Source organism: Leptidea sinapis, chromosome 43 (assembly GCF_905404315.1).
Source record: "Leptidea sinapis chromosome 43, ilLepSina1.1, whole genome shotgun sequence".
In the NCBI taxonomy this organism is placed as follows: Eukaryota; Metazoa; Arthropoda; class Insecta; order Lepidoptera; family Pieridae; genus Leptidea; species Leptidea sinapis.
Window position 1 is genome coordinate 1,150,028 of NC_066307.1, and position 14,191 is coordinate 1,164,218.

General features: G+C 36.4%; 1 protein-coding gene across 2 annotated transcripts; it reads left to right on the top strand.

The window, feature by feature from the left end:
• Positions 1 to 1,432: 1,432 nt before the first annotated feature.
• Positions 1,433 to 13,926, top strand: LOC126977060 (uncharacterized). 2 transcript variants are annotated; one of them, XM_050825736.1, is made up of 8 exons: positions 1,433 to 1,606; positions 2,611 to 2,748; positions 6,024 to 6,205; positions 7,822 to 8,026; positions 10,128 to 10,229; positions 11,223 to 11,407; positions 12,930 to 13,145; positions 13,397 to 13,926. In XM_050825736.1, the coding sequence occupies exons 1-8, from the start codon at positions 1,479 to 1,481 to the stop codon at positions 13,699 to 13,701; spliced, it is 1,461 nt and encodes a 486-aa protein (XP_050681693.1). In that variant the 5' UTR covers positions 1,433 to 1,478; the 3' UTR covers positions 13,702 to 13,926. The 2 variants fall into 2 exon arrangements, with proteins under 2 accessions (XP_050681693.1, XP_050681694.1); XM_050825737.1 differs by lacking the exon at positions 13,397 to 13,926 and having other exon boundaries at positions 12,930 to 13,312.
• Positions 13,927 to 14,191: the final 265 nt, after the last annotated feature.

The window sequence follows — 14,191 nt, forward strand, 5'->3', positions numbered from 1 at the left end:
ACATCAAACAGCGTCTATTGTACACTGTACAATTTCGGACTTTCTTCCAACCCGTTTCACGACGAGTAGAGTCGTTCATCGAACGCATTGTGGTGCGAGAAAGGGTTGAGTCACGAACACGAGGCAGAGCGCGCATGAGATGGACTAACTAATCAGTTAATTTTGAATTCAAAAGCCAGAAAGGGATTACTGAACGAAATCACTATAGGAAAGCAGCAGTACACGACCAGTGACGAATTTCTGAAGCTAAATATAGCCCTGCAAGTAATGAACACAATTACTATCCAGCGAATAAGAAGTTAACAAAGAATACAAAATAAATTTAATTATATGTAATAGCCACTCGTGGATTTTTGTCAAACGCTGAACAATACACCAGTGGATGTTACATATAATTAAATTTATTCGTTTTTCCAACAGTAGCAAAATACTCTCTATTATAATTTAAAAACTAACATTGTTCCAAGCAGTCTCATTAACTACACGGTTAATTATCAATTATAGCATTATAATAAGAACAAAACATCTCGTTCCTGGTTGAAACAGAAAAGAGGATGTTGCGACCCTCATAACTCGTACACATCTCGGAACCACTCAAAGCAATCAGCCACGCACACACTGCTAGCTATAGCTATATTCAGCTATAATCTTTTTTAACTTAAGATGTGATTCAACAAAGATACAAAGATGGTAACATACAGATAAACTACAAATAGAATTTCATATACATATTTGATGAAACATCTTTGTCATTACCCTCGAAATGTGGCTCAATGTTTCATTCTAGCTATTGAAAAATTACGCAAAATGCAATGTCCCCATGCCTAAGGTCACATCAGTAAGTTTTAAAAAATTCAAAAATATCAATTTTTTATGCAAATATTGTGAATAAGGAGAAGGGTTCGGCGACATGATCCAACCACCTTCGCTGGTATCTCGCGCAGCCCAAATGGGCAGGGCTTACCACAAAGTTACATGCTCAGTTTTTGACAATTTTGTTAGAAATTATTGTCTGTTGTGTGTGGTACCTCTAGATAAATATTAAATAACTTTAACAATCGATAATCTAAAATCAGTTTCTTTCATAGTTCTGATATTCCCTGATCTCAATTATAGCATTCAATCAAACTAAACGTAAATCGTAAAAAAACGAGCTGGTGATTATAATTATTCTGCCCCTAGTGTGTTTAAATTGTATGATTGTAAAATATGATCAACTTTATTCTCTTATGTTATATATATATAATGTAATATATATAATTATATTACACTGTAAAATTTAATCATCGCTTAGCGTGAACTGTGACTGCAACCTATCATAAATAACAATGATATCCGGCCATTTTCACGGAGCCTAGCTTCTGCTGGTTTTTACCTCAATTTCTATATAAGACGATCGTAGTTTTTTAAAACCATAGTCAGTTACCGACCTCATGAGCTTTTAGTAGTATGTGTAGTTTGTTATAATTACAGTAAAAATGTTCTGGACTTGTGTGCATTTTGTATGTGTGTGTGCCATAGTCAGGACTCAAGTGATACCGGGAAAGTCAAGGGTTAGCGATGGTGAATATAATAACGTGAACACCGATGGATCTTTCGACTTCGGGTTTGTTTTATTATTTTCTATATTTATATATCAACTAACTATTAATTGAACTATAATTATTATTTTAATTAAGTTATTTTAAAACTTAAACTAAACAATAAATGATACCTTTGACTTTGTTGTAATCATTTAAAATATATTTTATTTTAATTAATCTAGTTGAAATGGGAATAAAAGATTTGAATGGTATAACCTCGGTTTTCAAAGCTAATAAATGTTAATGATAATAATTCATTATTACTTAATTTTGATGAGCTTAACTCAACTTTACAAGATATTTAATGATATTTTTTGGAGGACTAAGTTTTACATAAATCTTAAGCTAATAAAGTATATATTTAATACTTAGTCACTATTTTCAGGCATATTTTGAGGGTAGGACAGTTAGTATATGCCATTGTATGAATAAAAGCCTTTTTAAGTCACCTTATAACTAAAAACTTATAATTAAAATATCCGAAGTAAAATATGTCGGTGTTTAACATTGGAATAAACAAATTTTTATAAAAATTTAATATTATTTTGGTTCTTAGACCTATCGAAATAACGTTCAAGTTAAATATTGTTTTAAGCTAAGGCTTTTCATCTTGTTTTTAAGTCATATTTTTTTTTTATGGAATAGGAGGACAAACGAGCGTACGGTTCACCTGTTGTTAAGTGATCACTGCCGCCCACAATCTCTTGCAACACCAGAGGAATCACAGGAGCGTTGCCGGCCTTTAAGGAAGGTGTACGCGCTTCTTTTGAAGGTACCCGTGTCGTATCGTCCCGGAAACACCGCACAAGGAAGTTAATTAAATATATTTCTAATTATTTAATAGTTTTCAGGTGTTTTAACAGTTTCTCGTGTACGTTGCTAGGGTAAAATCCAATATACATAATTCTCGTGTCGCGGTGTTTGTTACCAAACTCCTCCGAAACGGCTGAACCGATTTGTATAAAATACAAAATAGATGAATGAAAATAGTATGAGATAATTTCCTTAAATTTATTTATGACTCCAGGTATGCGAACAAAGATCGTGGTGCTAGTTACCACTTGGCCAGAGGTAACTCTAACGGTGTCGTGGGTGGTAGGTTCGGTGCCAGGGAGCCAGGAACTGAGGAGGTGAAGGAGACCGTTTACACTGCAGGACCCAGAGGGTATGGTATCTTCAGATTCTATATATATATATATAAATTTTTATGTGTTTAGCGTATAAAAGTGAGACAACAAATAATTAAATAATAGTATAGCCTTTATTCACATCTTAACTAACTTAGATTACTAGAAATACTCTAAAACAAACATAAAACATTAAAATCAAAGTAACTTATTATTTACAATATATGATTACAAAAAATTAAAGCTATCATTACTGGAAAGCGTACCAAAAATACTGGCAGCATTGAACCTGATCCGTTGAACGAAATAGCTGCCAGCGCTTGGGTTGCCAGTATTGAGGCGAGAAGATAGTACTTTGAACATTCTCCGCGCCTCTGGGCCCCTCAGGCCGAGTGTCTCGACACCAAACGGCACAAAGATGTGAGACTCATAAGACTGACATATTTGCGACGCTTGCTGTCTGCGGCAGTCGAAGCAGCAGCCTCAGCACCAACTGACGTAACTTGGACATGAGAAGGAGCCAGAGTGTAGACGCAAGTCCCGTCCCAGACCAGCGCCCTTACCCGTGCCCAAGTAGTAGTTATATTATTTATCTAGTACTATTTTTTGTTTGTTTGTGGATTGTTTGCAAATCGGCAAACGCCTCTTGCAACCGTTTCTATTCGTGTCTTTTTTTGAACCACTCTGTTCCACTTACTCCTGCCACTTCTCTGATATCATCATCCCATCTTCTCTGGGGTCTACCTCTTTTCCTTTTCCATTCCCAGCGATACTATCCAGTAACTTTCTTCCTTAATTTGTCATGTCCTCTTACCATGTGCCCAGTCCATCTCCTTTTGGATCTTGAGTCTTCCAATTTTGGATTTGACATCAATGGTTCTGATGACGCGGTTTTTTTAGGATCTCTGATCTTTTCACGTTCAGCATGCTTCTATCCATAGCATATTGGCAAGTTGCGAGTATACTAGTCATTTCATGAGTTAGAGTCCATGATATGTAGCCCATAACGGGTAGAATGCAGGTGTTAAACAATTTGCTTTTGATATTATTATGAAGTTTTAAAAATGTTTTAGAAAATTTAAGAAATAGAGAATAAACGTGAGACACCTACTAAGTATAAAAAAATGTATATTACCGCAAAGAATTCAGATATCCCGAGCGTAACAATTTATCTTATTATATACATATTTATTAAGAACATATTTTTCCAATGAAAGTAAAATTATGAGAATATTGTTAACACCAAATCATTTCTAAACACAATATGGTGTACGGCTTACTTCCTGCGCGGAAAGATAATTGTTTCACATGAAATAGATACGTGTTCTGGTTTGGTTATGAGTACAATATCATCGTGACATCTATTTATTTATTAATCACTACAGATCACTAAGAAACCGGTGAAGTACGAGTCTGAACTGCAGACGAAGCCTTCCGTACAAACACACATAGCATAATACTTAGGCTACATCTACAGGGGCTACTTAGACTTTGCTCAGACTTTACTTACGTAAAACTACGTGTGGTGAACGTACAATGAGTTCCCGACACGACAAGTTCATTTAGGGTTAAACATTAGTTAAATATTTAGTCGAGTCAAGTTAGCACAATCTTTGATTTCGTATTTCTAGTCATTTGACGGCTGAGCTTAAGGTAAGACAGCTCAACACAAAAGTTTAGCGCACGTTTCATTACAATCAGTTATTCTTAAACAAAATTTAACAATAGAAAATATTCTCTAGTTATAATCCAGCTACATAAACTGACATTATTCCTATACGTTATTCATTTGTAGTTGTATTTTCACTTTTTCAGCTAAAATCTTGAAAAAGTCAAACAACATGATGACGCAAGGAATTATTGATTTCTTTTTTGTTCTGCTTATAGACTAAGTTGTCCCTAAGACGTCGTTATGTTGGACTTGTGCGAGCTAAGCCAAAGTAGACATATGTCTACTTTGGCTTTAGGCCTAAATTGACTTTGAATACCGAAATGCCACTCTAGTTATAACCATTTTCCTCCAAATTAATATAACTAGCGGTTTTTAATCCTTTCAAATTAAACTTTCACATTTTATTGTATGGTATTCAAACAAAACAAATGTTACAATTATATTTATAATACTATGACTACATAAAATTAAAACTATCATTACGTGGAAGCGTACCAAGAATACTGGCAGCATTTCCGCGTTGGTTAGCTAGGCTGATCTGTTGACCGAAATAGCTGCCAGCGCTTGGGTTTCCAGTAGCCTTATTGAGGCGCGAAGATAGTACTTTTAAATAAAACACTTTTAAAGGATTAAAACGCGTGTAATTCAGGAGGACCGAAACCGAGATCTGGAAAGGTCTTGAAACGTCGGGTTAACTAAAATAAAAATGTAAGAGTGAGTCGAGGAGCCAAAGTGTCGACGCAAGTCGCGTCCCACACCAGCTCCCTTCCCCGTGCCCAAGCAACCAGGGTCGTTCATCAGGACGCTTGCCATCGCGGCAATTAGTAGTAATTCTAAATAAAAAAATATTATAGCCAAGAACCAAAATTGTATTGTGATTACAAATTATAACAGAGTGGCTGAATATAAATAATTAATTATATAAAGACTATAATCTCTGACTACCTTTATATTTAATTAAATAAATATTTGCTTCCTTACACTAAGCAAAACGAATCTTAACAAATACTTGCTACGTTTAGCTTTAAAAATGAAATAAGTGTCATCCGCAAACAGTATTATTCCATGATTATTTCCCTCAAGGTGAGGTAGATCGTTAATATGGGGAATATAATGTATTAAGAAAAACAATATAAAATGAGAAAACAAAACGTCTTTATGAACGATGCGGGACTTGAACCCACGACCTCTCGCGTTCCGTGCTAGTGCTCTTCCAACTGAGCTAACCGTTCGAATAACGTATCGTCATAAAATCTAGTATGCTTTGTTCAACTCTCAGGTTGTGGCATCTACAGGATCTACTTTACAGTTGATAACCTGCTCCACCCCAGTATTTGCATATTAGGAAATTTACTTGAGATGTTGCTCTTCTAAATCTAAACAATTTGTTATGTTTTTAATTTCAATTTGTTTTGTTATGTTTTCATAAAATTTTGTTTTCACATATTTGTGTTATAAGTGAGCCAGATATTAATTTGTCATTGATATCAATTCTCCAAACTCGTATCACAAAGGTAATTTCAGGCAAATTCACAAAATTCTGAGAGAGATTCTGAGTACCGTTTGATGCTGGACCCATTTACGATTATCATCCCCATAACTACTAAACTATATTTTAATAATAATCACATTTTCTGTCAGGTTTCGTGCGAAAGGACCCAATGTACATCGTAAGATCGACCTGGACCAAAGACCGCGGGGTCCAATAGGAAATAAAGATGACCCGTACTTCGATCCTAATGAAGACCCGAGCTATTCGTTCAAGTTTGACACAAGGACATATTCGAAGAATGAAAATGCTGACAGTAGGGGTGATGTGAAAGGTAAGTAGGGTGATGTTATTGTTTTACGCACTTACTTCCTAGATTTACAATAAAAATTTGAAGAAAACGAAAAGTGTTAGTCCCAAAATCTTCACCTGTACTGGGACTTGGTCTGTAAAATTTAAATAAGACCATTGGGAGGCTTGCTTACATAGAATGCCTACTGGGTTGGAACCACAGCGTAGCTCTTTTCTGGCGTAATGCAGTAACCTGTAAGCTTTTTGTGTTTTAAGTTGAATGGCGCCGTAGTTATACCTAATAGCTTCATGGGTAAATGAATACACTATAATAAAGTCCCAGTCGCAGTGTTCAGGCCTTTACTGACTACATTTGTAATATACCTAAATTTATTATATTACTAGCTGACCCGGCAAACGTTGTTTTGCCATATAAATTATTTTTAGAGTTAGACCGTTTCTTGGACATTGCTTTATTTTTCTAAAATAAACGTAGCCTAAGTTACTCCTTATTACCTCAGCTACCTGCTAATAAAAGTCGCCGGATTAGCCGGAACAAACAGACAGACAGACAAAAATTGTAAAACATGTTATTTTGGTGTATATGTATTCATAATGTACATTTAGTAAAAAACGGTTATTTCAATATAACAAACAGACACTCCAATTTTATTTAAATGTATAGATAATTCACACAATATTTTAATAAATTATAGCCTATATGTTATTCTGGTGTGTAAGCTATATTATTGCAAAGTTTCATCAAAATCCATTCAGTAGTGTTAGCGTTAAACAAGTTCAAACATACATCCAGACATACAAACTTTCACATTTATAATATTAAATGAAGTAATATCCCTATAGCATACCCGTGACATTACAATGACATTAAAACCAGGCCGTTAAATTGTAAGAAATGATGTCGATTGACAATCTACCGTTTAAGTTTAATATCACTAATGAAATTGTAATATCACGGCTTTAACAATATACCTGCGACATATCCATCCATACACACATCGTAAGTAAATAAGGTATTATGCGAGCATTTTATTTGCGATTGAAAAAAAATATAATAACTTTAATTTTAATAAGTAGAGTTTTTGATACAAGGATCATCCTGCCACCTCAAGTATCGCCCGTTCGAAGCATGACACATAGACCAGCCATCGCCTCCCTCAACCATATTTTAGGGAAGGGAACGACCCGCCCCACGTCACCGCCACAAGTAGTGGCATTTTCGAGTGTGACGAAGCCACGATAACTTAACATCAACATATTATGCAATACTCATGAGTTGAATTAGTAAGTCTTAAAGACATACAGCAGGATTCCTGAAAATGCACAAAATACATCTATTTCAAATTTAATACTGCTGTTAAAAAGTTTTGTGGTAAATAAACGTTTCCGTAATATTAATTACTATGACTTTATGATCAATAACACACCTAGAAAATAGAATGATTATTACCAAGCTATTTTATGAAATAAATATTAAATCTAATGTAATTTATCTAAAAAAAAGTCCCGCTGACTTTCTTGAATCCGCTCTTCCCAGGTTTGAAACATATTCTTTCAAATTTATGATTGATTTCGAAGTACAATAATTGATCTAAAAATCCAACCTAGAAAAAAAACATTTTATTTTATGCTCAACAGGCCAGTACTCGTTCGTTGACGATATAGGTGAGCGTCACGATGTCTCCTACATCGCTGGTAAAGACACAGGCTTCCACGTATCCTCGGCGCACCCTGACTCTCCAAATCTCATTGGCTCCCCCTTCCATAGAGCACCCCTTGTGCGAGGTGAAAGCAAGGCAAGAGGAAGATCAGCCGTTCAACGTGGTCTGGATGGCTCCTACAGGTATTCGTATCTGTAATCAAGTACCTTTATAGTTTGTAGAATCATGCTAAAATCAGTCTGTCAAAACATTTTAAGAATTTGAATTGATAAAAATACAAACAAAAACAGCTTCTAAAATAAATTAATCATAAGATACGGCCATTTAATCTATCTTTAATATAATGTTGTTAATTATTGTTTTATTTCTCACTATGTGGTCTGCTTACAGGTCAGGTTTTCTATTATGTAATTATTGACTATATTTATTCAAGTTATTGCATGAGCCATCAAACCAGATCTTTTTGCGAATATTTATTACTTTGAACAACGAATTATTTCAAATTAAAATTAAGGAAGACTTGTACTACAGTAAACTTAATATTATATTATATACATATTGCTTTTAGAAGGTTTAGTGCACTTGCATCTCTTTTACCGCTTAAAGGAGTTACTACGGGGTCAGTCTGAAATGGCTCTAATGGATCTAAATGAAAACTGTCATTTGGTAAGAAACAAGGCTCCACAACACAACGAAAGGAACTATTTAAATGTTATATATAGTATTGTTATTAATCTTTATAGTATAGTGTAAAACCATGACATTAAACGCCTATATAATATTGATAGCAAAGTGTACTGTTCAATTTCCTATCTTCGAAAAGGACACTGTTATTTAATGCCTTTTTATACTTAGTTTAACAGTAAATACAAAACCCTAGGTGCACGAGATATTCACGGAATTTTTCACTTTTTTACATTCCGCCCTAAATGCTGATCTTAAATAGCTATAAATTTATTTCTGCGAAAATTCAAGTTTTAGACAGAATCAGTTCTTAAAATCTTGTTAAGAGTAATTTGTCTCAAGAGAAACACACAGACATGAAGATCGTTTGTCGATATTGTTAATTGAATTAATCTTTAACAAGGATTTAGAACTGAATTAATTCATTAAGTTTGAAACAATACCGTTTTTTGCAAAGCCCTGGTGAAACCCTTAACAGTAACACTTAAAAGTACCTAGGTAACACTGAAATTGTTTAGAAAATGAAAAACGGCTTAATGTAGAAAGTTGCCAATACTTTAATTGTTTTTCGAAGTAATCTCCGTTCCTCTCTACACATCGTCGCATTCGATGGATCCGCTGAGAAAAGCAGTGGGCCCATTCTTCCTTAGGGGCTCTTCTAAGGCATTTTCGTACGCTTTCACCCTGAAGATGACAAGGCTCGTAAAGCGAAAACCTCGAATTTAATCTTTAGTTCTTGGGAATAAATAAAAGTCAAAGGGCGCCAGGTCAGGACTGTATGGCGGGTAACTCATTATCTCGACACCTGCCATAGTGAAATATTCAACAGTCCGTTTTGCGGAGTGCGCTGAAGCATTGTCGTGGTGAAGGAGGATCCTGCTTCGAGGGCGTTGCTGTCGAATTTTTTCCAAGACAACAGGCAAATTGAAATGACCTTTCCGACCAATGAATGAGGCAATCATCTTTTTTCCTTGACTTCTTCCTTTTTTTACCTTAGTTGGCCGATCCTCGAAAGGAAACACCCACTGAGCTGATTGTCTTTTGGTTTCGGGTTCATAGCAATATATGCAGCTTCGGGTTCGTAGCAATATATTCAGCTTTCATCACCTGTGACGATGTCAAATCACGCGGATCATCATTGAGATTGCGACGGCCACGCTTAAACTCGTTAAACCAATTGTAAATACTGTAGTGTAGTGTGTAACCCACGAGATGAGGCTTCATTGAGAAATGCTAATCACAGCCTATAGCTTTGTTGTTGAGTAAGCCCACAACGAAAGTCATAATAAATCATTGCCCAAAAATTTTCTCGCGTTAGGATCATTTTCACGTGTAACAAGAGTTTTAGATTTGCCGCCAATTCACAAAAACAAATGACAAATGAATGCAATATACTACATTAGGTTAGGTTAGGTTTAGAGTTCTAAAATTGAAATTCCAAACAAGTTTTCATTAGCAATGTTACTAACTGGCCAGTTAGAAACATTTTCAGTGTTACCCACGTATATTGGTAACTTAGTTGAACAATAAGAGATCAAAATTTTTGGAGTTGTTTTAATGCGGACTTTAATGCAATATTGAAATATTTGTATATCACAGATTTGTATCAGCCGGTCCAGATCAACGGAGAACGGAGAGTAGCGACTCACGAGGTAATGTACGAGGATCCTACTCATTCCTGGATGATAAGGGCGTTCAAAGGTACGGATATATTTAATACTAGATCAACCTTGTATCTTCTTTGATTTACGCAAGTGTTACATATTTAAATAAAACACTTTTAAAACGCGTGTAATTGTAACTGTATTTTTGCATTAGATTTTTTTCGTAAACGTTCCTTTACGTTCCTTTGCAGATCTCGTTTTCAGGGGCTTTTCAGGCACCCTGGGTTAGGTAAACCTATACAAGCTTCACTATGGTCTTATATTATTTTTTGGTATATTATGTAGACACCTGTTGATATGCATACGTTAAACTCATGTTAAGTCTTATATTTTCAATATGCGAATTATACACTTTTTGTCAACTGCTTAGTTTCGTATTAATTGAGTTTTTCTAATTAGTACTATGATAACATTGAATTAAAACTATTATTTCGGGGAAGTGTAGGTACCAAGAATACTGGCAGCATTTCCGCGGTGAATAGCTAGGCTGATCTGTTGATCGAAATAGCTGCCTGCTCTTGCAATGCCAGTAGCCCTATTGCGTATGTGTCTCAACATCAAACACACAAAGATGACGGAAAGACTCGCTGAGATCGAGATATTTGTGACATTTGCTGTCTTCGGCAGTCGAGCCAGCAGCCCCAGCACCTGAAGTAACTTGTACATGTGGAGGAGCCAGAGTGTCGACGCAAGTCACGTCTCACACCAGCGCCCTTCCCTGTGCCCAAGCCACCAGGGTTTTTCCATTACAACGCTTGCCGTCGCGGCGGGTAATAAAATTTGGCTCTAAAACAGCTGGTATATTAAGAGCGGCAAATAAGCTGGAGATGACTTCTTTAATGCTGGCGTGACGACTGATACGGCCTGCCGAGTTTTCTTGGTACACTTTCCCGTAATGATTGTTTTATTTAATGTAATCATAGTATTGCAAATATAGTTGTAAGATTTGTTTTGTTTGAATAAATATAAGTTTTAACTAGATCATAATTCTGTTAATATAAATAATGTTAACATACACGTTAACTTCTAGAACGGTCCACTACATCGCTGGCCCCGGTATTGGCTACCGGATCGTAAAGAACAGCAACGACCCCTTCATCCCACCGTACTTCCCAACCATACCCAGCTCTTACGACCCAACGTTCAACGATGTCGGTCCGGTGTCTGCCTCTGTAGCTCCAGCGTATTCAGATACAGGCGATGACATATTTAAAGGTATATATTATGATACTATGATTAATTATTTCACACAATATCATCATGTCACTTGAAAAATTTATTGCGTCTTCCAAATTCAGCGGATTTAAAATTGATCCACCATATGGGAGACCGTCCATCACTGCACTCTCCGCTACGCAGATGCCACATGAAACATTTTAACGGTTAAAAACGTTGTTGTACTACAAGTAACACTTAGTTACTTCCGTCAGAAAAAAATCAGGGTTAACCTCAAGTCGCGCCTACTGAAGTTTTACTTCAAAAGTAACGCAACATCCTTTATTCGTTCTCCATTCATAAGATCTGTCCAATGGCTTTTGTAATCCTTCGAATTATACCAGTATCCTAAAATCTAAATGAGGGCAATCGCTCGTCACTTTGACATTAAATCTTAAGCGTCATTCGTCTAGTAAATTCACTAGCTACAGCTAGACAGCAGAAAATGAGCCAGGATCTATCCATTATTACCTACGTGGATATCAGCACTAAGTATCAGTAGTGCCGGATCGTCAGGCATGAGATGCAGCTCCTAGACTAATTCACCTAAAATATTCACGAGAATGAGCCAGAGTATCGGTGAGCGCCACACAAGCAATCTTCCAAATTACTAGCAGCGTTGTTCAATTGGGGCGATTTACATTGCCACGATGAAAAGTGTCAAGCGACGCAAAATATGATAAGGTTCCGCCTCGCCGTGTACTTTTTCTATATTTATATGAATCTGTAGAGATATACGTTCGCTACATCAACTCCGTAACGTCATCGGAAAGCCTTGCTCACATGCCGTCCACTTATTAGTGAGGATCGCAGGATTGTTTTGCTTTGACTGCGCGTTGCCAGTGCTGACACTTACATAGTCTCTACCCGCAGTCAACTGTCGATGATGAGTAGACGCCAAACGACGAGATGATGATGATCCGGTGCCGAGTGGGTCTTATGAGTTATCTTTAAAGTTGAATTACAAGTGACGTACATCACAGTATTGTAGACGCCTTCTTAAATCTTAAGGGCTGCATTGGTTAAGAAGTTATATTATGGTGCTGTTTATTGAGGCTTGGTACGTCTATAACTAGATATATTATTTAGACCGACCTTCAAATTTACCATTGCACTAAACGCAACAAACTGAAATATCATCGTCAGCACCATATCGTTGTATGGCGTTCCGTCATAGCCCGGTTTTCAAGGAACTCTTTCCTTGCGCAACCATACCGGAATGAACCTCCTTGCAAGTTATTTCTAGGCCGATTGGCATTGGTTCCTCAAAGAAAAGTGCGTTCACCTTAAAGTGCAGCAAGAAAGTACTTTCTTCACTTACTGCACATCACTCTTAAAGATAGAATGTCTCATATGCATGTAATTTCAAGTAACAAATTATGTCGCAGTAAGCTAAGTTAACTTCCGTTTCATTCTATTAAGCATGGAAACAAGCGATTCGCTTAGAGCTGTTACAAGGCTAGAAAAGTAATTTAGAACTGCAACGCCTGTGCCACATTTACGTTATAATTTGTTTTTCAAGGTCCAGATGGAACGGCTGCATCAGGTCACGTGAAGCCACCCCCGTATCCCTCATCAGACGCAAACAGACCCGACCCATCATCCAACTCAGCGAGCTCCGAAGACTCTGACACCACCAGTTACGGTCTATCTCCACCATTACCCATAGATTCAGAGAAAACAGACGGGCCCTATGACGAGGACGCTAGCTTTGGAAGTAAACCAACAAAAGGCCCAGGTGACCAATAACACGGATCATAAAAATTGACGCTAGTGATCCTGTTGCCATAATAATTACACGTCTCCGTTTAGTTCGAACGGATACGAGATCACAATATCAATATTTGCACTGTATGAAGACGCTTGGACAAATTGCTTTTGCAATAAAACTTATTCACTGGCAAACTGGTTTTTATTACACCAACACCGAATGGCACAAAACTATCGCACCGCATCTACAAAGAACTTAGTAATTGTTAAAACTTGCAGGCAAACCGTGGCGACCTCCAAGCAAGCCCTTTAGGCCGACGAAGAAACCTTACGTGCCTCTAAAGCCCACTCAAGCAACATTTGTAACAGACGACGAAGATACCAAATCTAAGCCTCAGTTCGCTGTTGGGTTTAATATAAAGCACAGCAAGCCCGGTACAACAATTATACGTAATATTGGCGATGACTACCTCGGGATATCTCCCGGCGTGTCCGTGAGGGCTCATGTTCAAAGCATTGATCTATACCCTTTCGGTGCTAAGCCAATGTCGCCGTCGGAAGCCTTAGAAAAAGACACCGTCTAACTATTATATTATTATATCGAACCAAATAATGTTAGTTTGCAATGCCAATAAGAAGTCTAATTGTATTTGAATATGTTGTATATACTTTATTTTATACTTAGAATTACATTAAATTATGATTAAGTATAAGCGAAACACGCATAACCTTTTTTAAAAATTTATTTTGAACACTGTAAATTTAACAAAATGCAAAATAGTAACTATTACAAGGAGTTTTGTTACAAAGTTCTATCTTATCATTTAGTTCCTTAATTCCAAAACTCCCCAACTATTTCCTGCTGATTTTTAATCTCTGAAGTAACACTATACAACAAATGGTGTCACAATATTATTTAGAATGAATTGGAAATTTCAAAACAACACAAATATTTAGACTGTACCAAATAACTTTTTAAACTGCAGATTTCGTATATTAAATAGACTGAAAAGAAAGCTCCCGGTCGCGGAACAGAAATAATTAATAAAACAGACAATGCGTTATCACCTTTAT